The following is a 23,005-nucleotide window of genomic DNA, read 5'->3' as shown; positions in this document are numbered from 1 at the left end:
GACGGATCGAAATGTGCGCGAGCCAGCCACGCGCCGTCTCAAGACTCGGCCTACGGCTTCGGCGGTCCTCTGGGGACACCTTCTCTCCAGTACGGACACATCGCAGACAACCATCAGCAACCGCTGCTCTCAAGGTCCGCTCGGATCCTCATCCTTCGGTATCACTCCTACGGATAAAAATGGAGCATCCTTGCGCATATTGCTCCACGACACTCAGGCTAACTTGGAAAAGTTCTCTGACCGGGTGACCAAGCTTACTGGGGGCATCGACGAGAGCAAGCGAGAAATCCATCTGGTCAGAGAGCTGCTTCAAAGCGATCACGAGAAATTGGTAGAAGAAATGGTCGATCTAGGTGAGTCGGCGTACATGATCAGCTCTTGTCTCCGAGTTAACTCAGACCCTTCGCGGTGTTCATCGATGCAGTCAATAGGTGTCAAACCGAGATAACGCGAGTTATCGGTTCTCCTTCTCAGGTGTCGCATATAGACAACATGCGCGTCGAAGTTGCCAAGGTCGACACCAGGCTGACCGCGTTGGAAAACAAGGTGGACATGCTGCAAGTGGTACGTCAATGGTTGATTTTGGGCGCATATATGCAGCTGAAACTTCGCGAAGCTCAGTCAAGCACAACTGCAAGCCCTTCAGACGGTCCAGGACCAGCAAGGACAGATCATAACTGCTATCTCTCCTGTGCTTCCCCTGTTACAGGCCATCCCCCTCTACATCGACAACTCAAGAAGGGAACTCTTGGACGGGCTTCGTGACTTGCGCTCTCTGTATCCTGCTGGTAAACCCCACAGCTCTACCCCGAAGCCGCCAACAGAACCGGTAATTCCTCAGCGTCCGTGTGGTCCTCTTTCCTCGAGCTCATCTCCCACGGATCAAAACGAGGATCGTGGCAGACACAAGAAGCGCAAGCTGGGAGTTGAGAACGGTACATCGCGGATCCTCGTCAGCCCCGCTTTCCACGGCGACGCCACCACTATTTCTTCGCATTCCTTGCGGCCTGTTGCTGCTACCGAACGCTCACCTCCCGATATGCGTCTGGCTGCGAATGGTACAACCCCTCATCGCTTCGTCTCTGGACCTTCCCCCGCCTCTCCCGACATATCTGCACGCCTCGATCGTCTGAAGCGGACTGCCTTCCAGACGCCCCACAGACAGCCTTTTGTGGACTTACTTCGACCCAATGTGACGCCTCGCATATCTGACTCCGCTCTGCCACCTGCCGCTAAATCTGGTGTCTCTGGTCAAGTTACTGGACATGCCTCTGCATCGGGGCCCGCTGCTGCGCGTACTGCTATGGCACCTCTCCGCTCACAAAAGCCTGGCGTCGGAGCTGCGCGCACTGCGCCGAAACCCCTGCCTCCGGTCCAAGGAACGCCGAAGAACGCGGACTCGCTGGCGTCGACCACAAGCACGCTCTCTCAAAAGTCTGTCGCGCAAACCGAACATACGAGGCCTCCGTCAGTCGTTGATCCATCCGGTATGCGTGCATCGAAGGCACACACCAGCCCGGCGATGCTACGCAGAGAATTTCAAGGCCAAAACAACACATCTGCTATCAAGCTCGCTGATGCTCGACATACTACACCTTACGATGACATACCTTCTACCCCTATCAGACGCAATTTTCAGCCGCCGCTCAGTGTACTTAAAAGTGCACCGTATCCGCCTACGGCAGGCCCTTCCGCGAACCCGCCTGGTACGACACTCGGCAAGCCTATAAGCATCAAAGACGTGAAGGCATTGGCTGCCACACCAGCATTTGTGAGTCGTACACACACGTAATCTTACCTGCAGAGCTTGAATATGTTTCCGCCCTCCTAGCGTAAAGAGCAGAAGCGGTTCATACCGTTAGACGATGACGATGATGACGACCTTATGGAATGACAAGAGTCGCATTCGCGTCGTGTGTGCATATATCGTTTCGTGGCAGAGCCCAGCCACAAACAGTAGTGCAAATCATAGAGCGCAACCGTAATTCGCTACACGCGTACAACAATGCTATAGATACATGCTTTCAATGAACCGCCCCAATTACTGTCCTCCCTCCGACGCCTATCACGGCGCACTTTGCGTAATATCTAGCTAGTGCGAGACGAACGACCTGTAACCGTTGGAGTGCATGTGCCTCTCCCCCCGTTTTTGTGGTTCTCGCTAGGATTGCGAGGTACTCGTCTGCAGACCCTTGCGAGGACCGGATATGGATCTCTTCCAATCGATGTAAAAGCAGTGTTGCATCGACCGACGTGAAGAACATGTTCTCGCCTGTGGGACCATGTTACCCCGGTAGTTGGGAAGACGTAGAGCGGGAAGACTCACTATTCTGTAGCAGCTCAACCGCGTCCGAGAGCAGAACAGCCCACCATGACTTGGGCGCAATCTCTTCTCGCAGCATCGAGACAAGGTCGAACGCGGCTTCCTGCAGGTCGCCGCTCAACCGCCGGTGATGGAACTCAGCAAAACGCACGGCAAACATCAAACGGTAGACGAAGATGCCATTCGCCTTAGACTCCGCCCGCAACGTCTGCAGCGATGGGGCAATCTTCGCCACCGATCGCGCGTATTGTTGGGGTCCTGGAGCCAAGTGAGCGTCACTGTGACTATCCACGAGCGGCTGAACAACATACCATGTGTGATATACACGTCCAACATGCGATCGACGACATGTCCAAGTCCTGTCCAGTCCTCGGCGGATACGCAGTACGACACGGCCAGCCCATACTCGTTCTCCTTCATGAACGTCTGTGCAGCGATCCTGCACACCATCCGCCGGACCGCCTCGCGCTTGTGCTCGTAGCATGAGGCGTTCACCTCCTTCAGCACACCGGCGAGGGTGCCGGAGCGTATCCGCGCGCTCTCTTCATCCGCGTCCGCCGCGTCTTTTGGTGGTTGCAGCCTGAGGGGCACCCTCATCAACACCTCGTCAGCCATCTGCTGTCCGATCTCGCCACAGGTGCACAAGTAGTCCACAGTGATTCGCCAGAGCCCAGGGTCCGACCGCATGTACTCGCAGTAAGAGAGGATATAGTGCTCACGAAGGGTTAGCTCGGAGCTGCGACACGATGCGCGGAGATGTCAGCTGCAGTGATGGTACACTTACGCTTGACGCCACTTACTCGTCTGGTTCCTTGTCAATGAGGTCGAGAGCCTCCATCATGTCAGCGAGATGGGCGGCGAGCCAGATGTCCAATCGTTGCGCCTCTGCAAGTACGTTGGTCGGCTTGCCCAGGAACATCGCTGAGTGGACCACGTCCTCCAAATTGGTCGGATCTGGTGGCATCTCGTCCAACAAGTCGGATACTAGATCACTAGGCCAGAGCAACGTCAGTACAGTTGTTCCACGGACAGCATGAAGGAATGGCTCGCTCACGGAAGCTCCGCCCTGCGGATGCGTGTGTTCACGAACACACACCACACCGCACAGACCTCCTTCCAGTCGCCTCCGAGATCAATGCATACTCGCTTGACCACCTCCTCGCGGCCCTCGAGGATACCGACAATATCATCGATTCTGCCCCACCAGTTCTCGAAGCTGTCCTCTCGCACGTCCTCCGGTACGCGGTCAAGCTCGAGACGCAAACCCTTCACCTTGTCGTGCCAACGACGCGCGGCTATCGCGAAGTCGCGCTCGGCAGTGAACTGATGTAGGCGGGGGTGATTTGTAACGAGGGGCATGAGGTGCTTCGACAGCTCTTGGAGAAAAGGAGATGGATGGCCGGACAGAGTGTCCAGGAAGAAGGATGAAGCACGAGAGAGGCCGCGAACGACTGCTCTAAGACGAAAGTCAGTCGAAGGAAGGCGTTGAGGCTCATCTAAGATGCTTCACCGAGTGAGGTACGGCCAGAATGTCTCGTCCTCCCAAGGCCGCTCGAGGCTACTGAGGTGATCACCCTCCTCGGTCGTCGGCTCTACATAGTGGACATTGAGCCACTCCATCAACTCGTCCCCAACAGGAACGCTGTCATAGCCAGGCTCCGGTACATAGAGCATGGAAAACAAGGAGAAGCAGGTGTACAGTCTGCGGTAGTGCTCGGCGCTGAACTGCAGAGGTTCGGATCGTGGCATATCTCGCTGCAGAGAATACTAGTCAACACTGGACTGATGGACGTGGCAGCGCGTCTTACGGAGCAATATACGCAACACTCTTTGCAGAAGTTGATGTAGTCCAACGTAAGCTTGTTCATCGCTCGTACACAAGTATCGTCCTCAGACCTATATGGATCATATGTGAGATGACCACAACGCAAGACGAGGCGACATACATGTCCACATTTCGTGCGCGAGCATCACTTCGCAGCTTCTGCATGGCGGCGAAAATGATAGATGTGTCTGTAACGAACTATGGAGAGTCGGCATCTCACACAAGAGTAGTAGTTCTGCACGTACAATACGCCTTTCGGACGTAGGAGCATCATGCGGCCTCGCAAAGTAGATGTTCCGCTGCGATGAGGACGACTCGTTCTCCTGGGGCAGCTGTACGTTTCCCTATTGATGGTGCATAAGAAATAGGACATGAGCACGAAAGGAGTTCAACGCACATTCGAGGAGGCAAACAGGGCGACGGCATCGTCGCGTGGGGAAGCCGCTAGTGACAAAATCTTGCCTGAACGCGCGAATTCGTCGCTTCGGCCTTGTTGGAACAGTGGCGGAAGGAGTGCCGGCATTTTGAGGTTTTTTCGACAGATTTTCTGGTAGCAGAGCTTCCTCAAGGTCGTGAGCTGGACGGAGAACGGTGACAGAGGTCGACTCTGCGACGCGGACAAGGGTGAGTGTGGCGAGCACAACAACGGCTAGCACTCGGATCGCGTTCACTGGCCACAGCGCGTTAAGCACATGATCCATTTAGCTTACGTCAGTTTCGCGGTATCGTTAGTACTGTTTACTGATGTAAGTACTTAATTAAGTAAGTAGCACAACTAACTACATATGTAGTTGTCTGGCCTTGTTTCCGGGCCTTTCGCCTTTGGACGAGAACCACTTCCAACGCGCGCGATCGTTCAAGCTTCAAGACTCGTTTGCTGGATTCGTCAGGTTACACTATTGACTATTAAGACCTCCTGGTAGTAGAAGGGCACTGACCCGGGCTCTTCCTCGATTCAACTTGGCAAAGATCAACCTCTGCTAGTCACCCATATGCCAGTCGAGACACACCAAGACTCCAGATGCTATTTAGGTGAAGTGCTCCAATCACCTTCCCTCTTCCCACTACTGGTGCGTCTGACCGTGTTGGGCCGGCCGTCCACGACGAGCTGTCCGGTGACTCCGGTCTTGCTATGGTCCCGTAAGCGATCTGCTCCGCGTCATTCTCAGTGCTTCTGACGGATGGTACCGAGGAGTCTAGCCCGTAATGATCACAACGTGCGTGTACATAAGAACCGACGGCGAGTTCTCGTTTCGTTTCACCGGTTGGCTCGCTACGTGGTGTCATCTCACACCTTAGTTGTAGAACGAATCGGTGGGCCCGCAAGAGGAACATAACTTCAGAGTTCTTTCACCTTCTAGTCTCCCCCAGTGAGCTTCGGTCTCTCTTCAGCTTCGTTATTCCAACAGTGTGGACCAACATGACAATGTTGCGGCACCGGCTTGTTAGCGCCCGACTCCCCAGAACTTATGAGCCTATGGCCAGGAGATGTGGTGCAGGCAGATGCTAAGTTCGAGGACAAGCATCGACACTGGCCATGGACGCTGCGGCAAGTCTCAAGCCCGCTTTTTCTAGCTGTTCACGGTCTTCTACTCGTCATTCTCGCTATCATACTCGTCATCCTCGCTATCATAGTTCTTCATGCGCGGAGTCTCCAGACCACGGCAGGTATAGCAGAGCCCAGGCTGCTGGTACAAGCAAATGGACTGATCGGGAAGATTCCTGTTCACCCTTCAGGAATCGTGCACGTCTCTGGTACGTATCGACTCACATGTCTATGCATTCGGCGGGACATTTATGTGTCTCTGAGCTATGCCGCTGGCTCAGCCGACACACGGTCATGTTACAATCGATCTGCATGAAAACGCTTCAGTAAGTCCTCAGTTCTGTCTGACTTCTATGCTCACGTAGTGCCTCTTGGTGGCCCAACGATGATTACAGCCGCCCTCGGTGAACGTTATGAGATGGTAGCACATTCTCGCAGGAGGGTAAGACGGGCCTGTTCGTGAGGGTTGGGAAGGCGCAGTCTGCGCTGGCAAGCCGACTGTTTTATATGCAAGCAATCCGCCCAAGCCAGCGTCCGGGGACGCGGTGATGCGACCCGAGGCCGAGTGCGGGTGCGTCCACTGCCGTGCGCCTTCTACGCTTTACGATGGTCGTAAGTAATAGTCTAGAAGGCGCTCTGTGTCTTGCCGCTTTGTCGTCTTCTCGCTCATGGTCAGCGACGAACACTGGACCACGGCGCGAACCTTACGTCTTATCGCCCAGTGAGTGGAAGGTCATCAGAATACTTGGGCCACGGTTTCCCCATTTGACATTCCACTATGTGTTGTGGAAGCATGTCGATTCTGGGAAAGCTGGTGATGGGGACTTAGGCGGAGATACGTGCCGCACAAAAGATCGCGGACGTCACGGCACAAGTGGTAAAGTTACCACAGCCACGAAATTGGAGTCGACGTCGACTCTGTATCTCGTACCATCGAGATCTTGTCGCCTTACGAAGCTTCGCATCCCAAGCAGATGCTAAGAGCTAGAATAATTCAGCCGTTGGATGCGACAATGTTCAAAGCAGCGAGAACTGCACGCAAACGAACTGATTTTGCGAGAAGTTGCAATCGAAGTCGAAGTACTCAATAGGCTTTGCACTTCATGCGCATGAATACCCAGTATGCACCCATCTGAATCCGAATAGACTCATAGATAAACCCTAGCCATAAGGATAAATACAACTACAGTAAGGATACAATGATACGTCGCGAATACAGACAAAACTCCTATGCACCAAAGCCATACAAGGTGCGCCCTGATCGCTTCAAGGCATAGACAACGTCGAGCGCAGTGACTGTTTTCCGCTTCGCGTGCTCGGTGTATGTGACAGAGTCACGAATGACCTTGATAAGAGACAGTAAGATAAAGGCAAGCGAAGTGGTATACATGACTCACATTTTCAAGGAAGATCTTGAGAACACCACGGGTCTCTTCATAGATGAGACCGGAGATACGCTTCACACCACCACGACGTGCGAGACGACGAATGGCAGGCTTCGTAATACCTAAGGCGCCATTAATTCAAGAAGTGTTGAAGAAGATGTAAACTTACCCTGGATGTTATCACGGAGAATCTTACGGTGACGCTTCGCGCCGCCCTTTCCAAGACCCTGATAGCTGGGTTAGTTAAAAGAACAGTAACAACGACGTGCACGATTTACCTTGCCACCCTTTCCACGGCCAGACATGGTTCGAGTTGTGTAAAAGTGAGATGAAGCGTTGAGGTGGTGTTTTGAGTGTGGTGAGAGACCGGGAGTAGATGGCGGGTAACGGCGCGCGGGCGCCGCGTCTTATAGGACGCGCCTGTGGCTGGCCGCGCGCCACACGTGACCTTGTTGAATGCGATTCACCGCGTCTTGAAGCACGTGCAAAGCGCGCGTCGCGTCTGTGGCGCCAGAGTATAAAGCGCCGCGCCCGGAGGCTGCCTGTCACCCCAACCCGTCCGCACACCCACACCCACACCCTCACACCACCAAGTACCTACTCGTCTCTCACAACATACAATGGCTCGTACTAAGCAGACGGCTCGCAAGTCCACTGGTGGTGAGTTAGGACTTCGTAGATCGTGCAACGCACTCGTTCTCAATTTGTACATCCTTCGCAGGCAAGGCGCCGCGCAAGCAACTCGCAGCTAAGTCGCGCAAGACAGCAGCACCGGTGAGTTGGTGTGCTATAGAGTGCTACTTCCCGCGTTTACGTCTTGGTAGACGGCAGCTGGTGGTGTCAAGAAGCCCCATCGCTTCCGGCCGGGTACTGTCGCCCTTCGGGAGATTCGTCGGTACCAGAAGTCGACCGAACTGCTCATTCGCAAGCTCCCCTTCCAACGCCTTGTCCGCGAAATCGCTCAAGATTTCAAGGTAAGTATTTCCTTGCACACAGATACCAGTTCCATCTCATTGTTGTCTAGACCGATCTCCGCTTCCAATCCTCAGCCGTTATGGCTCTTCAGGAGGCTTCAGAAGCATACCTCGTCTCACTATTCGAGGACACCAACCTTGCCGCTATCCACGCGAAGCGTGTCACCATCCAGCCGAAGGACCTTGCACTTGCGCGCCGTCTCCGCGGCGAGCGGTCATGAGCTTGATGATTGTAGCCCTGGGTTAGAAATTTTGTATCATGGTGTACTCTTAGCTAGCGCAGTCTCATTATAATACCCTTTCCGTTCGTGATGGGTGTGAGTCCGAGGTCGCCTTACTCAATACCAAGGTTATGTCAGGAAATCTGACGTGCAGGCATTGCAGGTATGTATACAGGCTGCACTATTAAAGTATTATGACGGGGTGGTTTCCGCTTTGCTATCTGAGCTGTCGACGATCATAGCATCCTTCTGAGCCTCTGTATCATCATCGGCCGGTGTGGATGCTTCTGCCTTCCTTTTTGAGGATGCTTCTTTAGCTGCTATGGTAATGTCTTGACCGAATAATCGCAAGCTCAACGCACTGCCAGGACTTGAGTCTACCGGTGAGGTTTAGGGATATGATAGTGCGACTGACCTCTTTGCCTTCTTGTCAATCATGAGCGTCACCGACACATTGGACTTCCAAATAGGAAGAACCAGTTCATGTGCCAGTCTGGGTCGCAATCATGAATGAGCGAATGCCGTCATGAGATTATCTGTATGTAACTCACGTTGTGTCGTCGACCTGTCCAGGGCGGAAGCGAACGACATAGCTTCCAGTTGCTAAGACTGGGATTAGAACAGGCCCACTGAGACGTTCGTGTTCACTCACTTTGCGACTCGATAAGCGACTTGAACGGCTCCGAAAACCTCGAACAGAGCGGATAATAAGTCTCCATCAAGATCTTCAGCGACGCTACGTCGGCCTCAACGATCGCGCCTGGTTCGATGTACGGCAGCACGGCGGGCAAGCCCTCTGCGAGTACTCGAAATTGCGCCTCAGTGCCCTCGCGCTTTGCCTCGACGCCCTCTTGCTTCGCGAAGACCTTCGTGCCCGCAGTCATGAGGCGCATTCGGATGCAGTCGTTGTGCTGCACAACATGCTTCACGATGTCATTTGTCAAGTAGAGAGATCGGACGGGGTCGCCCTCCGGATTCCGGACAAGGATGTTTTGCGTAGGGAAGGAAGGCTGCAAGCGGAGTTTCGCCCTGATTCACGACTAAGTAAGTTGAGAGACCACGAAGCGAGACCGGACGTACATGCACGCCTGAATGATCGGGTCATCCGGAGAGACGAAGGTGAAGGGATTCTCTTTAAAATGGCCGGCACCCCCTCCATCGCCTCTGTGCTTCTTCCCTTTCTGCTGCTTCTTGAACTCTTCTGGATTGACGGCCGGTGCAGGTTGGGGCAAGGGATCGACGATACTGGGATCACTCTCCTCGACGGCTTCGTCCGGGAGCTCTTCGTCGATGTCCTCGGTTGTCTCAACAGCAGCGCGGGTCGGTTCTACCTCCGTGGCTGAAGACAACTCAGTCGCGAGCTTCGGCTTCTTGACAGCGGACGTCTCCAATCCGTCAACAGCTTCTGCCTGCCGCTTACCGTCGCTGACGGTCGTATGTGTCAGTTAGTAGAGCTATTGCATAAGGGAGCCGCGGCGCCAACCTTTTGCTTGCACCTTGATTACTAGTCGACGGTGCGGGGATCTTCTGCAACACCGCGATGAAGAATCCACCCGTGTCTTGCAAGTGAGGATATATCCGCATACTGCGATGCCGCGAAAGCGAAGGAGAGTGAGCAAACCAAAGTCAGATGGGAACGTGTCGAGTCACTGACCATCGCGTCAGGTTCAACTTCTCCACCTCCTCTCCCGTAGGCGGCCAGTGGGACTCCAGCATTTTGCTCTGCTTACGTTGATCTTCTGAGAGAGAATCCCAATGGTCCTTGTAGGTGTGGAAGTCCGTCGTGATATTGCGGTCGACCGTAGGTATCCAGGTAGTCATTCCCGGTCGGTGGATGAGGCTAGGCAAATGGTTGGACATGTCGACCACTTCGAAACCTGTTGGACGGTAAGCAGCGCATTTGCATGTTTCGTGCTAGGACGGACCAGGTATTGACTTGAGGGCAGCTGCTACTACCGCCTCGTTCTCAACTGGGTTTAACGAACAGGTGGAGTAAACGATGCGTCCGCCTTTCTTCAGCATGCGCATTGCTCGCTCAAGGATACGGATCTGGAGGCTGAATCACGCAATGTGTAGCTGAAATCATTCCAGAGAGGCGATTGACGTACCTGTGTAGGCCGTTCCCATCCATGGGTTGCCAGTGGTTCCAGATCGCAATATTCTTCCGGAGCGTGCCGTCTCCGCTACATGGCACGTCGCACAGGATTCTGTCGAAAAGGAGCTGGTACTGTTTCTTGGCGGCCACGCGCTGTTTGGTGGCAGTCGGGAAGACGACCTGCTCGGAAGGGATCTTGATAGCGGGGTAGATGGACGCGTCATGGTTTGTGACCATGAGCGCGGGTGACGGGAGGCGGGCGGCTTGGTGGATGAGCATGTGCGTGCGCTTGTAGTCGCTGTCGTTTGCAATGAGTAGCCCACTTGGGTAGGACGATGCGGTCATGCTGTCGTGTGCGTGGAGGGCCTCCAGCAGTTGAGCGGTCTGTGGCAATGAGCATCGGCAGTCGTCCTCAATGATACGCTGTAGTCATACCTTAGAACCTGGAGCAGCACACATATCTAGGACCTACAGGCTTGGGCATGAGTACAACTCTTTGAACCAGGGAGAAGCGCATATACCCGGTGATGCGGCTCAACCTCTAGAAATAGCGGTGGAAGCATGCTGACAGCTTCCTGTCGTGACACGTTGCCCTACGACACAGATTTAGGGCGTTCCACGAGCGGGAAACTCAATGCGAATACTCACGACTTCGGTCTCGTATACCAGGAACGAATGAAACTTCTTGAACTCCGGCGACTTGCGGACGACCTTCTTCGCGACATTCAACTGCCAGGCAAGACCCTCTGGATACCTGAAAATCTAGCTCAAGCCATCCTGTGCCTGCCATTTCTGAGAGGAAAGGCGTACCAAGAAATCTGGGTCGGCGGGGGGACCGCCTCACCCTCAAAGACAACGTCAGCCAAGTGCGGCACATGTACATCCTTGATCGTGTCGTTCAGCAAACGTGCTGCTCTGCATGCCCTTTGTTGGTGTTTGCCGGGAAGTTTTTGCAAGTTGGACTCACTGTCTACTCCCAGTCACCCGAAAGGTTGTAGGAAGCGGGGTTCTCATGGCCTCCATGAACGACTCCCACTCGTCCTCCGGCAGGATCCTCTGAGCTTTGTAGTATCGCTCAAAGCGCTCGTTGTGCATGTCCTCCTTCGCAATCATGTTCGACCGTGCATTTCCGTCGTTGCGTTCGCGGTCGGACGTGCCCTCAACTGCAGCGCCGCCTCGTCCTCGTCCCCGGCCTCTGCGTGCTGCTTTCTGGACCCATCAGCTGAAGGGGGGTCGTTCGATGGCAAATAAAGACGAACTTTGGTCCTCGCCATTGTAAGGTTGCGCTTGGCTGTGAATGCAGTCGGCGAACTTCCAATGAATGGCCAGAAAGCCTCAAATAATCCGAGCCGGCAAAGATCGATCATGCGGCACAAGCGCAGGAGAGCCGTGACTGTGACAGCCGCGTCGGTCACACACAAGGTTCGATCTCCCGCCAAACCCCGATCGCTGTGGCTTCGTCCTGGCCGTACATGTCGTCTGCAGCCTCCGCCTCCACATGAATCGCCTGAGCTTCTTTGAATGAGCTAGTCTGGTATATTGAGATATCTTTCTACGGATCCATCGATCAATATGTCGCAACCAGAGTTCGCGCCGTTGACCGTCCACAACCTCTATTACCACGCCTCGGAGGCCCCGTCTCCCCAGGAGCTGCTGCGCTCTGGTGAGAAGCTTATCGAGACGTGCACCACGGCGAGTGGTTGGCATTTTCCCGCATCAGACGTGAACACTCAAAGATTTGGTGTGCCAATGTCTCTGTACACGCGGTATTGATAGACTGAACTCATAATGGAAACTAGCCTTCCAAGGGCGCTGTTATATATATATGCAGGCACCACCCTCCTACGACAGGACTGTCATCGAGCAGCGGAACAAGTCTCTGGATTCAGTCAAGCCATGGGGGCCCGCTGTTGATGCCAATGATGAACATGAAACATTCTCCCTCGACAAGTTGAATGAGTTCGAGAGCACCGATTTCGACCGAGCTTCTCGCAAAGCGCCTGCCGCACAGAACCAGACTCACAGACGGTAGTGTCGACAGACTCCTAAAGGACTTCTTTCTTACCTTTGTACTGCAGGAAAGCTTCCGACTCCGCCGAGGGAAGCTCTCCGCGGAAGAAGCAACGACTCGGACTCCCAGATATATCCCTACACAGTGCCATTCCTCGAGTAAGCACCGTGAACTCCCGGATCGCTACGAACATCCTGATTATCGACGCATACAGCCACACTTTTATTTTCCGCCAGATGATATCCTTGCGGTCCCGGCCCCCGAGATAGGATTGGACAGGTATCTTACCAAGAACCCGCCCTTTCCCATCCCGCCTCGCACATATTACTCGATGCACAAGGCTCTGGACGAAAAATATGCCAGAACAGCATGGATTGTGCCCATACGCGGGACCCCACCATGGCAAGGCTGCACACCGGCCTCCGTCCTCGAGCCCGGGCAGGCTTCAAACAGGACCATGTCGGAGATGTTCCATCCGCGCGCCCCTGAGAATTATGCCCCAGGAAACCTGCCGGCGGGACATATCATCTGGACGCATGATGCTCTCGCAGCATTCTGGGGCTTCCTCCTCGACGTCCGTAGTGGCGGCGCTCTCGGAGCTATCTCACTCTCATTCAACCCAGCGCCTCCGCCGCAACTCGAGTCCTCGACGTCTTCGGCCGTAGGTGGCCGCAATGCCGCCGGACGTGCGGTCTCGAGCGACCCGTCAACTGCCAGGGGCTCGTCCAGCAATGCTGTTCAGAACACCCACCCAACGCTTCTCGGCATGGATCACTTCAAGATCTACCATGACACCCGCTACTCGATGCACCTGCGCCGTGTTCTGCACGCGTGGAGCTTCGAAATTCGCAACTCGGAGGCCGTGGAGGAAATATTCGGCGACGCTCTTCCTTCTACCAAGATACGATTGTTCAAGGGCGCGAGATTGGTTCTGCTTGACGGGAGGTCGAAAGGATTATTGACTATGTGATATGTATGTCTTCGACAAATGGTGCGCTGCACCGCGTGCCTCGTCAAGGAAATCACGACCGGCTTGAGCGTTTCGGTTCCTACCGGGACCCAGGCACTGTTCTTCTCACACTACTGCTGACTTGGCTCTGCGGGTGGCTCTTTCTATGGGTACGAAGCTTCATTGTGTGGTACAGGGACATACTGACATGGCAGCGTACTACTATCTTTAGCGGCGGTGCCGGGATGCCGGGGGCGTGGACGCGGGAAGCGCCGGCTGCGCCCTACGCTGCGCCACCGAGAGTTGCTCGCTTAGCGCCCCGGGCTTGGCGTCTCGAGACTTGTCCGCCCGGAGTGTCCATGCGCAGTCGCCGCTCTTCACGCTCCTACCGCCAGCGCAGGTCGTCCAGCTGCGGTCCATTTCACGACTTTTCACATTGCCAGTCTAGTTCCACTGTCTTTCTAGTCATTTGTGCTGAGCCCTAGCTCGCAACGACCCCCACCATGCGCCTGGCGTCCCTCCCTCTCGTCTTGACTTGCCTGCTCTCGTATGTCCTCGAGACCTCTTCTGCCCCGTCTTCCACCGTTTCGCTGGGCCAGCACATCCCGATATCTCGAAGAAGGCCAAGGACACGCAGCACGGAAGAGCTGCATGCGTTATTGGGGAGGCGGAAGCTTTCCCTAGACGCAAAGTACGGACGGGATTCGGGGGGACTAGCGAGGCGTGCGGATGGCTTCAACTTGTGCGTCTTCTCCATACTTCTATAGGTGCTGAACTGATTTCACCCGCGCATGCGCTGTAAAGGCTGACGGACGAAGACAAGGACCTCACGTACGTTACCGCCGCAAGTAATGCTTGCCTCCTCCCTAACGAGGTGTCGCAGATACTTCGGCTCGTTGGCAATAGGAACACCTCCTGTCTCATTCAACGTGATTCTTGATACGGGCTCATCGTATGTACTCGATCAGCGTATTTCCGCACGCGCATCACACTGATGTAGCATCTCAGCGACCTCTGGGTGGCCTCGTCCGAAGGCGGTCTCACCGGCTTGTCTACCATTCCGAGCGGCGTTACGACATTTAACACGTCGTCTTCATCGTCTTTCGCCTCCCTGAACGAATCGTTCTCCATCACATATGGGTCGGGCAGTGCATTGGGCTCACTCGCCCAGGACACCATCAGGATGGCGGGCTTCGCCATCACCGCCCAGACATTTGCAGTTGTCGACGAGATCACCCAGGGCGTACTCACGAGTCCAATCTCCGGCCTCCTCGGGCTTGGGTGGCAACAGTTGTCTTCGTCCGGTGCAATACCGTTCTGGCAGGCACTTGCCGAGTCAAACAACACGTTGAGCGACAAGGTGTTCGGCATTCAGCTCGCACGTTACGGTAACGATTCGAACGCCGGCTCGCAAGAACCTGGAGGGACGTTTACGTTGGGAGCGGCGAACACGAGCTTGTTCACGGGAGATATCGATTACCAGGATGTACCGCAAGTAGGTTACTGGCTACAGCAGATCAGCGGTGCGTGCCGTTAGAATGTGTCCTTCTGCTTCTTCGTGCTCATTGTCGCATCAAGGTTTGACGGTCCAGGGGTCGTCAATCAGCTTGCAGTCTGGATCCGCATCGTACGCCGCAATAGATACCGGCACGACTCTAGTAGCTGGTCCCACGGATGTCATTGAGGAGATCTACGCAGCAATACCAGGGAGTGCTGAAGACAGCAATGGCTACTACACATATCGTGAGCATTATCTTCCCTTCCCTTTCCGGCTCGGCGACTGACTATCACGCAGCTTGCTCAACGAAAGTTCACGTAACGCTGCGATTCGGGAACAGCTCGAGGACGTGGACTATCTCCCCCGACGACTTCGAATACGCTACCGTAGACTCCACGGGAAGCACCTGTATTGGCGCCTTCGTCGTGAACACCAGCGGCGGCACGGCCCCACCATGGATCCTCGGGGACACATTCCTGGTGCGTCCCATGCAGTAACACAAAGTCCGCGCGCCCTAACGCCCCGAGCAGAAGAACGTGTACTCCGTGTTCCGGCATGACCCGCCGTCCGTCGGCTTTGCGACGCTCTCGCCAGAGGCGCTTGCGATGAACGGGGCAGGTGGCGATCCACCGAGTCCGACAATTGGGTCTGTGGCCGCTGCTGTCGGCTCGACCAGCAGCGTCGACTCGGGCCTGAATGGCACGAACAATAACGGCGCGGGACCCTCGGCGCGGTGGAGTGTGTGTCTGGTGGCTGCGGGAGTCACCGCTGGCTTTGTACTGACTTTCTAATCTACGCTTGCTGTATTTGATGGGAGAGTGCATTGGAATATTACGCACAGTGTACTAGTGTAATATAGGTAATATAGGATGCATGCGTCCTGGTTAGGTGGGATCTAAAGACTTGCCGACGAGTGTATATTACGCAACAACAGTACTTATGTAGCGGACATTGAGCAGACAAATTATTGAATGTCACGCTAGAGCCCGAATGCGAACTTTCTCTGCAGTTGCTTCTGACACGACTTTCTAAGTAAGCGGGCCTTGGGACAGCGCGGTGATCAGAATAGGCTGTATTGCATATGTACATTCAACAATCGAAGTACAAGTTACATGGTACCACGCCATGCAAGAATGCCGGAAATAAGAGACCCAAGAGAACATATAAGCTAGTACGGGCATTCCAGTGAGACCTTCGTGATTGTAGCAGTGATGCGTTCAGGAGCATTCGACCAGTCGATCGGTCCTTTCGCCCACTGCGCGGTACCAACTGGAGAGCTTGCATCCCAGATTCCAAGCGAGAGGCGCGTAGGGTGTGACGGGTAATGCAGAGCGCCGTTCTTCTCAGTTCCACCTAAAGAAGACCGCATGAACAATCCCGGACCCAGGGCAGTCGCGCTGCATACCACGTACCCTTTGTGATCGTACGAATGGACTGGCCATCCACGCTCCAGACGATGCGCTCTGCGTTCCAGTCGACAGTGTATTCATGAGACTGTGAGCCGTCGCCGCCGTCCGGATAGTCCTCGATTTCGCCAAACACACCCCAGAGTGGTCCCTGGTCCTTGGGGTTCGGAGCGTAAACGTTCGTCTGCCAGTGAGAGGGGTCGCCGCCGAGGAGTTCGACGTCCACTTCATCGCCCTCATCCGCTATAGGAACATGACTTGTTGGCAAGTGAGGAAGAGACACTAGTGATACATACCTATTAGGATGGCCGCAGTCACTACGCCAGAAACGACAGGCGGGGCCGCAATCGTGTAGGTCACTCGCCCGTACCTAATAAATCCGTAGTATCGGCACAGAAGCTTCAAGTAAAGCGAGCATAGCGGCTCACAGGAATGTGAACGTCGAGTTGACGGTTGCGCCTTCTCCAAGCTTGTCATTGACTCCGTTCTTGGTGGTAATCTTCCCTTGAGGCCTCTCCAAGTATAGTTGCAGCTTATGATCGGAAGTACTGTAGGATCCGGACGGAGTCAGTGCCAGGAAAGATGTGTCTGTGTTGCCTGAGACGTCGCCAGGAGCGAAGCTGCTTTCAAACGGTTCGCATTGGGAGGCCGAACGAGAGACAACAGGGCCTAGAGAGAGCTCCAAGTCGGAGGGCATAGCTTGTGAACGAGCCATAAGTAGTCTGAGCATACCTTGTGCCGCGAGACAGCGCCAGCATAGAGAACCGACAAGAACGAGATATCCAAAGGAGCGTGAAATCATGATCAGTGGGTTACAAGCTTCCCAAGGATCAGACCACGATCAGACGTCCGGAACGAGCGGCCTATGCAGGGAGGAGCTGGGCAGAGTCAGCGTCGAGATGGTCGAAGAACTAAAGCTAATTTGGAACTCCCTGTCATTGGTTACGTAAGATGTTGAGTATCGTGCCCGATATGTGTACGTAATCCGTGATCCCAGCTACACTTTGTAGGTGCTACTACAGTAGTACTACTAGTACTTTGACACCGTGACAATGCAGGGCCTCAGACTCGACCAGTCTTGAGGCAGAGCCTGCCTGCAGAGGGAACACCTGGCGAACACTATCTTGCTCGAGCGGCAGAAGCGTCGCTCGCAGCATATGCGTCGACGAGTATGTCCAACTTAACGGCGCTGAAGCCTTTACATCGTTCTAACTCAACGGCGTAGCTACGGTGAACGGCGTACTTGGTCTGGAATTCTATACCAGGCGGACAGTCACCAGCACCCACGCTCTCGTGAGCGTTGCCTACTGTTTTGATTCACAGTCCGATGTCTCTCTTGATGCCTGCGCGGTGGAGCAGGCAAGACTTTGAGGACCTCCAAGCGTCCCAAGTGGAGAAAGAAAACCCGCTTGAGGTAGACAGAGCCTATACGCCCCGCCAGCTCGTCTATGACGGTCTATCAACGTGGACAATAAGAAGGAAAGAAGGTGCGCCGAGCTTGCTACCGCTACATCCTCGAAATCAACGTGTCGATAGGTTTCTAGGGCGTAAAGGAGAGTAAAAGGGAGAACAGTAGTCGTGATTCCGTACTTGTGAAGGGCGTCAAGCCCCGTGGAAACCGTCCCAAAGGACGGTAGGAGATGTAGCATGGGGAAGTATGAAGGACGATACTATGTACTTCTGCGCTTGCCGGGGGGGATCAAGGGGAGCAGTTCACGACTTCAGTCTTTCGGTGAGTCGAAGGGGATGAGGTTGTTGAATCTATTGACTGTCACTCCAAGTAGACGGGCCTTGTGCACGTAAAACAAGGTAAGTGTAACGTCCAGCGTAGCGTTCGGCTGACAGGCCGTCGAGACAGACTGTATGACTGGTTGTTCCGGGACGAATCCGTCGGTGTCCCTACGCACGAGAGCGGCAGCCGCGTCGGACCATCTCCGCACACCTTGACCTCCTCAAATAAGTTATGTGCAGCTGGCTACCAGTCTCCCGGTAGTTGGCGTCTTGACGGATGCGGGATCATCGCGACTCATCTGAGGTATGTTCATTACTTCCGCTGCATGGTGCGGGACTCGAATGTTTTCCATGGTCAGTCACCAGCCCTGCAGCACGATGCCGGGCAGATTACAAAAAGGGGATCGGCGAGCTGCTCAGGAAGCCTTGGCACGGACGTTAGCTGGAGTCTCCTCGCCAATACAATGAAGTATTGCCTATCGGCACCCGCGCAGAGCTTATGCCTCGCTGTGCGGAGTATTCCGCCGCCAATATGGCGACATTTTCAAGAACGCCTGTTGATAGCTGCCCATCGGCTGGCAGTTGTCTGTTCGGGGCTTACCCGGCATCCACGAGTTTGGCGTACGGAGGGTACGCTTGCAAGGCGAGCCGTCCTAAGCCCTCCAGCGTTGCCTAAAGGAGAAGCTGAGTACTGGTTGTACGCAAAATATAAGTTACTGCTCATCGGGCTACTGAGGATCCGCCGCAATAACACTACGCCGATGTTGCAGTGCAGTTATGTCTTGACTGTAGGCCGACATGCCCGCGACCGACTCTGGTACTTCTAATCACATTGATACACTGGTAACTGGATCTAGGAGTACATCCGAGGTTGAAGTAAAACAGCATGTCGAATGATCGAATTAATACGCAATTGAGTTCTCCTAGTTATCTACACAAGCCCTGAGAATCGAGATGACGTTGGAGAGGTGGGGGCGTACTGGAACGTGGCCACAATCGGAGTGTCAGCCAGCATCGTGTGTTTGCTGAGTTTGTCTGTTGCACGTTCGCTGTTGCACTGGGATGTTCTGCGACAAACGGCTGCCATCAGCTCTGCGCGGAATCTAATTTAAATTGCCCCTTAGTATAGAAGATCCAACGAAGATGTATACTGAGGTTTGCGCCTGTTTGTCTGCACAGCTTGCGTCAGGATACGGCGGGTTGCCCTTGAAGTCAAACCAGACTGCTTCCATAACAAGCACGGGTCCGATGAGAGGCGCCGAACGTTTGACCGGGATGGGCGTCCAAGTATGCTGCTGTGGCTGGTTGGCAATGGTCCGGGTCATGAGTCGCCCTGTACAACACCACATAACGTAATACGACCTTATCTTGAACCGATGCCGGCCCAACTCTCCACCGTCCAGTGTAGCAGGGCCCAGGCATGTCGCGCGAAGCGTTATACAAAAGCGCTACCACTCTCCCAACCATGTCCGCACTCCTGCACCTGCACCCGCGCCCACCGTCGCCGCTCATCTCATGCATCACAGCACACATGCCTCACCATCCGTCCCTCTCGACCCATACATTGGCAGACCGGTCTCGTTCCTCGCCGGACATTTCGCGGGGAGGACACTCCGCGCAGAGCTCTACGAGCTGCAAGCTGCTACAGCGGGGCGAAAGTACGTCGCATCGAGCCATTCGTTTGCGCGAGTTGATGCGTACCCGGCACCAGATGCGGGACGAAGGACAGGCGGCCGCTCGACCCGCCCCCCGTCGTGAGCCTGCGGCTGTTCGAAGTCCGCGACGCAGGCACTCCGCTTCAGGCAGAGTGGGAGTTGGGAAACCTGAGGTACGTCGCGCGTCCCGCTGCTCTCCGTCACGCACTGACTCGGCTCGCACAGCGAGGTGGACAACCATGGCTTTCTGTGTCATGTAGACTTGTTCCACGTGCAGGACCCAGCATCGTCGCCTCCCGACGCTTGGAGGAGCGATGCTACTGCTGGTCCTTCAGCATTCATGTACGGTGCTCCTGGTCACTCCGCACCTGACATATCGACGTCTTACCACGCTAGACCATCCGCAGGGCCATTTCCAGGATACAGTGACGAGACGACCTACCGGGCTTCTCCGCGCAACGTGAACAGCCACCGTGACCCCGCGATGGCCTTCAGCTCTGCTGCAGGATTCGCGGGCTCGGACGCAACACACCACGCCGCCGTGACCGGGGGAGGCATTTCCTCGTACTATCCCCCTATCGCTGGGCTTGAACCGCTGAGGACTATTGAGCCACAAGCACCCGCCACGAACGATGATGAGCTTTGCACTAGGCTATTCGCCGGCACTACCATTGTCGCATCGTCTTGCATTACCCATGGCGGGAAGAACTCTATGCTCTTCACCTTCTCCGTGGGTGCATATCTCTGCCGAGACCTGACTGTGCTGAATTGAATTAGGATCTCGCCATTGAAGCAGAAGGGCTCTTCTTCCTGCGCTACAGAGCGTTCAACATCCTCAACGTCGCTGCGGGAGCCGCGCCAATCCCTGTACTGGCTGAATGCTACGGCAGCGCGTTCCGGGTGTATAACACGAAAGACTTTCCCGGGCTGCGCGCGTCGACGGACCTGACCAAAGTAGGTTGTCTGCATCGGCTGTAATACGTAGTACTTATGTATGGGCACCTTGGAATAGCAATTATCGTCTATGGGAGTCAGGGTGCATTCGCGTGTAAACGAGCGGAAGCGACCGAGGACCTCATCAGAAAGGGGTAAGTTCATGGCTCTTGCGCCCGCGCATACCAGATTTGCTCCTCCATGACTGGGCCACTGCTTGCGGCGAGTAATAGAGCGACGTTGTTTGTGGCTTATGGAGGCGAGGTTACATAAGCACATGGACTGGCTCGTCTTTGTCTGCGATAGCGGACAATATGTGGGACGTCTTCAGATGTTCATGCATGCAAGCGGACGACTGGCACCCAGGGCCATTGTACGGTGAGGCGGCAGCGAGGCACGCGTCGAGAGTGGGTGCAATGGCAGTGAGCGCCTGGGCTCGCTAGGAGGCCTGGTGCAAGCCTGGTGCGCGGAATACGTAAGGCAGCGTGGCCTTCGTCGAGAGACAGCAGTCGACGGCCATGCGCTGGAGCCACCTGCAAACGGAGCGACGTCGAGCCGCCTCGACACGGCCGTGTGTTGATGGAGGAGGGTGTGGGGAAGAGCAGAAAGGGCAAGCAGGGCAGGTGAGGCCACGGATGTGGGACGCGCGAGCTTCCCATTGACGGCCAAGCTGCCGGGCTTTATCCGTTTCATGGATGGGCCTGCCAGTGCCACGGTCGTGTTGGACGCCCAGGACGCGGCGCCGTCCCCGCAAGTCGCGACTTGCGCCCAGCTGCTGTCTTTCTCCTCCAGGCCTGCTCTCTCCAGCATGTCTGCCCCAGCCATATAAGTCGCATCAAGCCTCCAGGACACACCCGCCTCCAATCCGTCGCCCACAGCCATCCGTGGGACCTGCAGCCATGCAACGTTCGCCCGCCGTACGTCCGTCATCTCCGAGTCGCACAGTAGTCCTCCCTCACCCGGCCATTCATCATGCAGCAGGGCAGTCGGACCCGACCCGAACACCGCGCCGCGCCCTTGATCGGCCAACCCATCCTTTTCGCCACAGGCCCCTTTGCTGGACGCTATATCCGCGCACAGCTCGTGGAGCTGCAGAAGCCCGATCTAGGCAGGAAGTTGGGTCTTTCTCTCACTGCCGCAAAGTCAGCGTATTTTGACAGCCACCCCGCCGCTCAGGTGCGGAATCAGGGACAGGCGGCCTGTAGATCCCCCGCCCGTCGTCCGCCTCCGGCTCTTCCAGGTCCACGACGCACACACTTCCGCTCAGTGGGAAGAGGAGCTTGTCAACCTGTCGTGCGCTCGTTTCGTCTGCTTGCGCGACCTGCTCACTCACAGCGACGTTTGTCCGTCCTCCGTCCATAGCGAGGTCGAGAACTATGGATTCATATGCCATGTCGATCTGTTCCCTATGCCCATGGCTTCCGCCGGCGACTCGCCCCGCACGCGGCGACTCAGTAACCAGTCCTACGAACGGCTTGCTATCCCTGAACACGCCGGCAGTTCGCCCTTTACCTCTTTGCCGCTCACAACAAGCCCTAGTGGATCGATTCCCTTCGTACAAGCTGAGAGGATGTATGCAACCAATCAGCAGCGGGAAGTTTACCGTGGCGACTCTGGGATGAGTTCTTCAGCCTCCATGAGTAACTCATCTCTCCAGGATGGACCACCTGACACAGTGGCCACGTACATGAATGGTCTTCCCGTGCCAGAGAGCAGGCGGTGCACGCACTTTGTTGTGGGAACAACCTTCTCGGCGTCGTCGTGCATCGAGTACCAGCGAGTCATGCAGCTGTTGTTCATCTTCCCAGTGCGTATCCAAGCCGTCTCTTATCCGACACCATTCCGTAGTCTTTTTCCACCCGTGACCTCTGTTACGACCTGGTCTGACCGCTATCTCATGCAGGATCTCGCCGTCAAGGAGGATGGGGACTATTTCCTTCGCTACAGGGCATTCAACACCCTGTACAACGTCGCGGGGAGTACTCCCATTCAAATCCTCGCCGAATGTGTCGGCGGGCCGTTCAGGGTGTACAGCACGAAGGACTTCCCCGGTCTGCGCGCATCGACCGAGCTCACGAAGGTCTGCCCTCCCTTGTATGCCCGTGCTCCCCTATTCACACCCGTATCCTCGCTTCCTCCCTGGATCTCTCCGCTCCCCCGCCGATGGTGCTCGCCACCGATATATCTGCAAACCAGCATATCGCTAATTTCGGCTTGCGCATCAACTCACGCGAGCACGAGCGCAAACGGCGCAAGAGCTCGCACGCCGCGGAGCGGTCGAGTATCCAGAGACGAGAGTTGCGTCCTGCGCATGCTGGCCCGTCATCCTATACAACGGATACCGCGCCGCACACGGGTGTCTACGGTAGTAGGCGGGGGAGGGGAAGCACCTTCTAGTCTCGAAGCTCCCTGCTAGGGTTGGGTCTGTGCTTGGTCTGTGCGTACGACGTACG

General features: G+C 55.4%; 11 protein-coding genes across 11 annotated transcripts; 6 read left to right on the top strand and 5 right to left on the bottom strand.

Annotated features, from left to right (window-relative positions):
- Positions 1-31: 31 nt before the first annotated feature.
- On the top strand, positions 32-2,110 carry C8Q71DRAFT_887455 (uncharacterized protein; the record flags this gene model as incomplete). Its single annotated transcript, XM_047928590.1, has 3 exons — positions 32-353; positions 425-568; positions 627-2,110. Coding segments are annotated over 3 exons (1,632 nt in total), but the record flags the coding sequence as incomplete, so codon positions are not given.
- Positions 1,909-4,814, bottom strand: C8Q71DRAFT_385579 (Nup85 nucleoporin-domain-containing protein). The gene is made up of 10 exons (XM_047918228.1): positions 4,546-4,814; positions 4,394-4,492; positions 4,270-4,346; positions 4,132-4,219; positions 3,834-4,078; positions 3,378-3,779; positions 3,124-3,315; positions 2,635-3,059; positions 2,327-2,581; positions 1,909-2,272 (listed from the first exon to the last, which is right to left on the bottom strand). The coding sequence occupies exons 1-10, from the start codon at positions 4,669-4,671 to the stop codon at positions 2,025-2,027; spliced, it is 2,157 nt and encodes a 718-aa protein (XP_047773356.1). The 5' UTR covers positions 4,672-4,814; the 3' UTR covers positions 1,909-2,024.
- Positions 4,815-5,635: 821 nt separating this feature from the next.
- On the bottom strand, positions 5,636-6,201 carry C8Q71DRAFT_385567 (uncharacterized protein). Its single transcript, XM_047918227.1, has 3 exons — positions 6,056-6,201; positions 5,920-6,002; positions 5,636-5,870 (listed from the first exon to the last, which is right to left on the bottom strand). Exons 1-3 carry the CDS (start codon positions 6,122-6,124, stop codon positions 5,738-5,740), a joined length of 285 nt encoding a protein of 94 aa, XP_047773355.1. The 5' UTR covers positions 6,125-6,201; the 3' UTR covers positions 5,636-5,737.
- Positions 6,202-6,827: 626 nt separating this feature from the next.
- Positions 6,828-7,449, bottom strand: C8Q71DRAFT_851471 (histone-fold-containing protein). Its single transcript, XM_047926764.1, has 4 exons — positions 7,358-7,449; positions 7,249-7,306; positions 7,092-7,201; positions 6,828-7,039 (listed from the first exon to the last, which is right to left on the bottom strand). Exons 1-4 carry the CDS (start codon positions 7,382-7,384, stop codon positions 6,923-6,925), a joined length of 312 nt encoding a protein of 103 aa, XP_047773354.1. The 5' UTR covers positions 7,385-7,449; the 3' UTR covers positions 6,828-6,922.
- Positions 7,450-7,635: 186 nt separating this feature from the next.
- Positions 7,636-8,361, top strand: C8Q71DRAFT_788174 (histone H3). Its single transcript, XM_047925203.1, has 4 exons — positions 7,636-7,739; positions 7,801-7,853; positions 7,904-8,053; positions 8,104-8,361. The coding sequence occupies exons 1-4, from the start codon at positions 7,700-7,702 to the stop codon at positions 8,272-8,274; spliced, it is 414 nt and encodes a 137-aa protein (XP_047773353.1). The 5' UTR covers positions 7,636-7,699; the 3' UTR covers positions 8,275-8,361.
- Positions 8,362-8,403: 42 nt separating this feature from the next.
- On the bottom strand, positions 8,404-11,749 carry C8Q71DRAFT_788173 (cytosine-5--methyltransferase). The gene is made up of 14 exons (XM_047925202.1): positions 11,337-11,749; positions 11,180-11,284; positions 11,018-11,123; positions 10,891-10,962; positions 10,805-10,837; positions 10,383-10,753; positions 10,200-10,330; positions 9,929-10,151; positions 9,758-9,859; positions 9,355-9,699; positions 8,927-9,303; positions 8,826-8,877; positions 8,690-8,767; positions 8,404-8,635 (listed from the first exon to the last, which is right to left on the bottom strand). Exons 1-14 carry the CDS (start codon positions 11,480-11,482, stop codon positions 8,467-8,469), a joined length of 2,310 nt encoding a protein of 769 aa, XP_047773352.1. The 5' UTR covers positions 11,483-11,749; the 3' UTR covers positions 8,404-8,466.
- Positions 11,750-12,117: 368 nt separating this feature from the next.
- Positions 12,118-13,622, top strand: C8Q71DRAFT_385465 (uncharacterized protein). The gene is made up of 4 exons (XM_047918226.1): positions 12,118-12,397; positions 12,448-12,538; positions 12,595-13,499; positions 13,562-13,622. The coding sequence occupies exons 1-3, from the start codon at positions 12,195-12,197 to the stop codon at positions 13,348-13,350; spliced, it is 1,050 nt and encodes a 349-aa protein (XP_047773351.1). The 5' UTR covers positions 12,118-12,194; the 3' UTR covers positions 13,351-13,499; positions 13,562-13,622.
- C8Q71DRAFT_385385 (acid protease) lies at positions 13,623-15,860 on the top strand. Its single transcript, XM_047918225.1, has 7 exons — positions 13,623-14,071; positions 14,134-14,160; positions 14,213-14,281; positions 14,338-14,852; positions 14,908-15,072; positions 15,125-15,306; positions 15,358-15,860. Exons 1-7 carry the CDS (start codon positions 13,833-13,835, stop codon positions 15,616-15,618), a joined length of 1,458 nt encoding a protein of 485 aa, XP_047773350.1. The 5' UTR covers positions 13,623-13,832; the 3' UTR covers positions 15,619-15,860.
- On the bottom strand, positions 15,816-17,197 carry C8Q71DRAFT_788163 (concanavalin A-like lectin/glucanase). Its single transcript, XM_047925201.1, has 5 exons — positions 16,966-17,197; positions 16,662-16,902; positions 16,530-16,603; positions 16,240-16,476; positions 15,816-16,180 (listed from the first exon to the last, which is right to left on the bottom strand). The coding sequence occupies exons 1-5, from the start codon at positions 17,033-17,035 to the stop codon at positions 15,996-15,998; spliced, it is 807 nt and encodes a 268-aa protein (XP_047773349.1). The 5' UTR covers positions 17,036-17,197; the 3' UTR covers positions 15,816-15,995.
- A 2,282-nt stretch (positions 17,198-19,479) lies between these two features.
- On the top strand, positions 19,480-20,711 carry C8Q71DRAFT_727750 (velvet factor; the record flags this gene model as incomplete). Its single annotated transcript, XM_047921891.1, has 5 exons — positions 19,480-19,622; positions 19,676-19,792; positions 19,845-20,349; positions 20,397-20,577; positions 20,632-20,711. 5 exons carry the CDS (start codon positions 19,480-19,482, stop codon positions 20,709-20,711), a joined length of 1,026 nt encoding a protein of 341 aa, XP_047773348.1.
- An 813-nt stretch (positions 20,712-21,524) lies between these two features.
- Positions 21,525-22,949, top strand: C8Q71DRAFT_717577 (velvet factor-domain-containing protein; the record flags this gene model as incomplete). Its single annotated transcript, XM_047921173.1, has 5 exons — positions 21,525-21,667; positions 21,729-21,845; positions 21,915-22,359; positions 22,456-22,632; positions 22,749-22,949. The coding sequence occupies 5 exons, from the start codon at positions 21,525-21,527 to the stop codon at positions 22,947-22,949; spliced, it is 1,083 nt and encodes a 360-aa protein (XP_047773347.1).
- Positions 22,950-23,005: the final 56 nt, after the last annotated feature.

Source organism: Rhodofomes roseus (assembly GCF_022264815.1).
Source record: "Rhodofomes roseus strain CIRM-BRFM 1785 chromosome Unknown C8Q71scaffold_34, whole genome shotgun sequence".
Lineage (NCBI taxonomy): Eukaryota > Fungi > Basidiomycota > Agaricomycetes > Polyporales > Fomitopsidaceae > Rhodofomes > Rhodofomes roseus.
The sequence above is the reverse complement of the archived record's forward strand: the minus strand, read 5'-3'. Positions and strand labels throughout refer to the sequence as shown.

Excerpts from the sequence above, each read along its gene's own strand:
- C8Q71DRAFT_385579 (XM_047918228.1), bottom strand. The coding sequence starts at position 4,671 with ATGCCGGCACTCCTTCCGCCACTGTTCCAACAAGGCCGAAGCGACGAA. Across the intron at positions 4,347-4,393 it reads CTACGTCCGAAAGGCGTATT|TTCGTTACAGACACATCTAT; the intron begins GTACGTGCAGAA and ends GACTCTCCATAG. Across the intron at positions 2,273-2,326 it reads GGTTGAGCTGCTACAGAATA|GCGAGAACATGTTCTTCACG; the intron begins GTGAGTCTTCCC and ends ATGGTCCCACAG.
- C8Q71DRAFT_385567 (XM_047918227.1), bottom strand. The coding sequence starts at position 6,124 with ATGTGCTACCATCTCATAACGTTCACCGAGGGCGGCTGTAATCATCGT. Across the intron at positions 6,003-6,055 it reads GGGCCACCAAGAGGCACTAC|ATCGATTGTAACATGACCGT; the intron begins GTGAGCATAGAA and ends GTTTTCATGCAG. Across the intron at positions 5,871-5,919 it reads CCCGCCGAATGCATAGACAT|GAATCTTCCCGATCAGTCCA; the intron begins GTGAGTCGATAC and ends AAGGGTGAACAG.
- C8Q71DRAFT_851471 (XM_047926764.1), bottom strand. The coding sequence starts at position 7,384 with ATGTCTGGCCGTGGAAAGGGTGGCAAG. Across the intron at positions 7,307-7,357 it reads GCCGTGGAAAGGGTGGCAAG|GGTCTTGGAAAGGGCGGCGC; the intron begins GTAAATCGTGCA and ends CCCAGCTATCAG. Across the intron at positions 7,202-7,248 it reads TCTCCGTGATAACATCCAGG|GTATTACGAAGCCTGCCATT; the intron begins GTAAGTTTACAT and ends ATGGCGCCTTAG.
- C8Q71DRAFT_788174 (XM_047925203.1), top strand. The coding sequence starts at position 7,700 with ATGGCTCGTACTAAGCAGACGGCTCGCAAGTCCACTGGTG. Across the intron at positions 7,740-7,800 it reads GGCTCGCAAGTCCACTGGTG|GCAAGGCGCCGCGCAAGCAA; the intron begins GTGAGTTAGGAC and ends CATCCTTCGCAG. Across the intron at positions 7,854-7,903 it reads CGCGCAAGACAGCAGCACCG|ACGGCAGCTGGTGGTGTCAA; the intron begins GTGAGTTGGTGT and ends ACGTCTTGGTAG.
- C8Q71DRAFT_788173 (XM_047925202.1), bottom strand. The coding sequence starts at position 11,482 with ATGATTGCGAAGGAGGACATGCACAACGAGCGCTTTGAGCGATACTAC. Across the intron at positions 10,838-10,890 it reads AGGTTGAGCCGCATCACCGG|GTCCTAGATATGTGTGCTGC; the intron begins GTATATGCGCTT and ends CCAAGCCTGTAG. Across the intron at positions 8,878-8,926 it reads GTCGCTTATCGAGTCGCAAA|CAACTGGAAGCTATGTCGTT; the intron begins GTGAGTGAACAC and ends TCCCAGTCTTAG.
- C8Q71DRAFT_385465 (XM_047918226.1), top strand. The coding sequence starts at position 12,195 with ATGCAGGCACCACCCTCCTACGACAGGACTGTCATCGAGCAGCGGAAC. Across the intron at positions 12,398-12,447 it reads CAGAACCAGACTCACAGACG|GAAAGCTTCCGACTCCGCCG; the intron begins GTAGTGTCGACA and ends TTTGTACTGCAG. Across the intron at positions 12,539-12,594 it reads TACACAGTGCCATTCCTCGA|CCACACTTTTATTTTCCGCC; the intron begins GTAAGCACCGTG and ends CGACGCATACAG.
- C8Q71DRAFT_385385 (XM_047918225.1), top strand. The coding sequence starts at position 13,833 with ATGCGCCTGGCGTCCCTCCCTCTCGTCTTGACTTGCCTGCTCTCGTAT. Across the intron at positions 14,072-14,133 it reads CGTGCGGATGGCTTCAACTT|GCTGACGGACGAAGACAAGG; the intron begins GTGCGTCTTCTC and ends TGCGCTGTAAAG. Across the intron at positions 14,853-14,907 it reads CTGGCTACAGCAGATCAGCG|GTTTGACGGTCCAGGGGTCG; the intron begins GTGCGTGCCGTT and ends TGTCGCATCAAG.
- C8Q71DRAFT_788163 (XM_047925201.1), bottom strand. The coding sequence starts at position 17,035 with ATGATTTCACGCTCCTTTGGATATCTCGTTCTTGTCGGTTCTCTATGC. Across the intron at positions 16,477-16,529 it reads GACTGCGGCCATCCTAATAG|CGGATGAGGGCGATGAAGTG; the intron begins GTATGTATCACT and ends ATGTTCCTATAG. Across the intron at positions 16,181-16,239 it reads CATTCGTACGATCACAAAGG|GTGGAACTGAGAAGAACGGC; the intron begins GTACGTGGTATG and ends GGTCTTCTTTAG.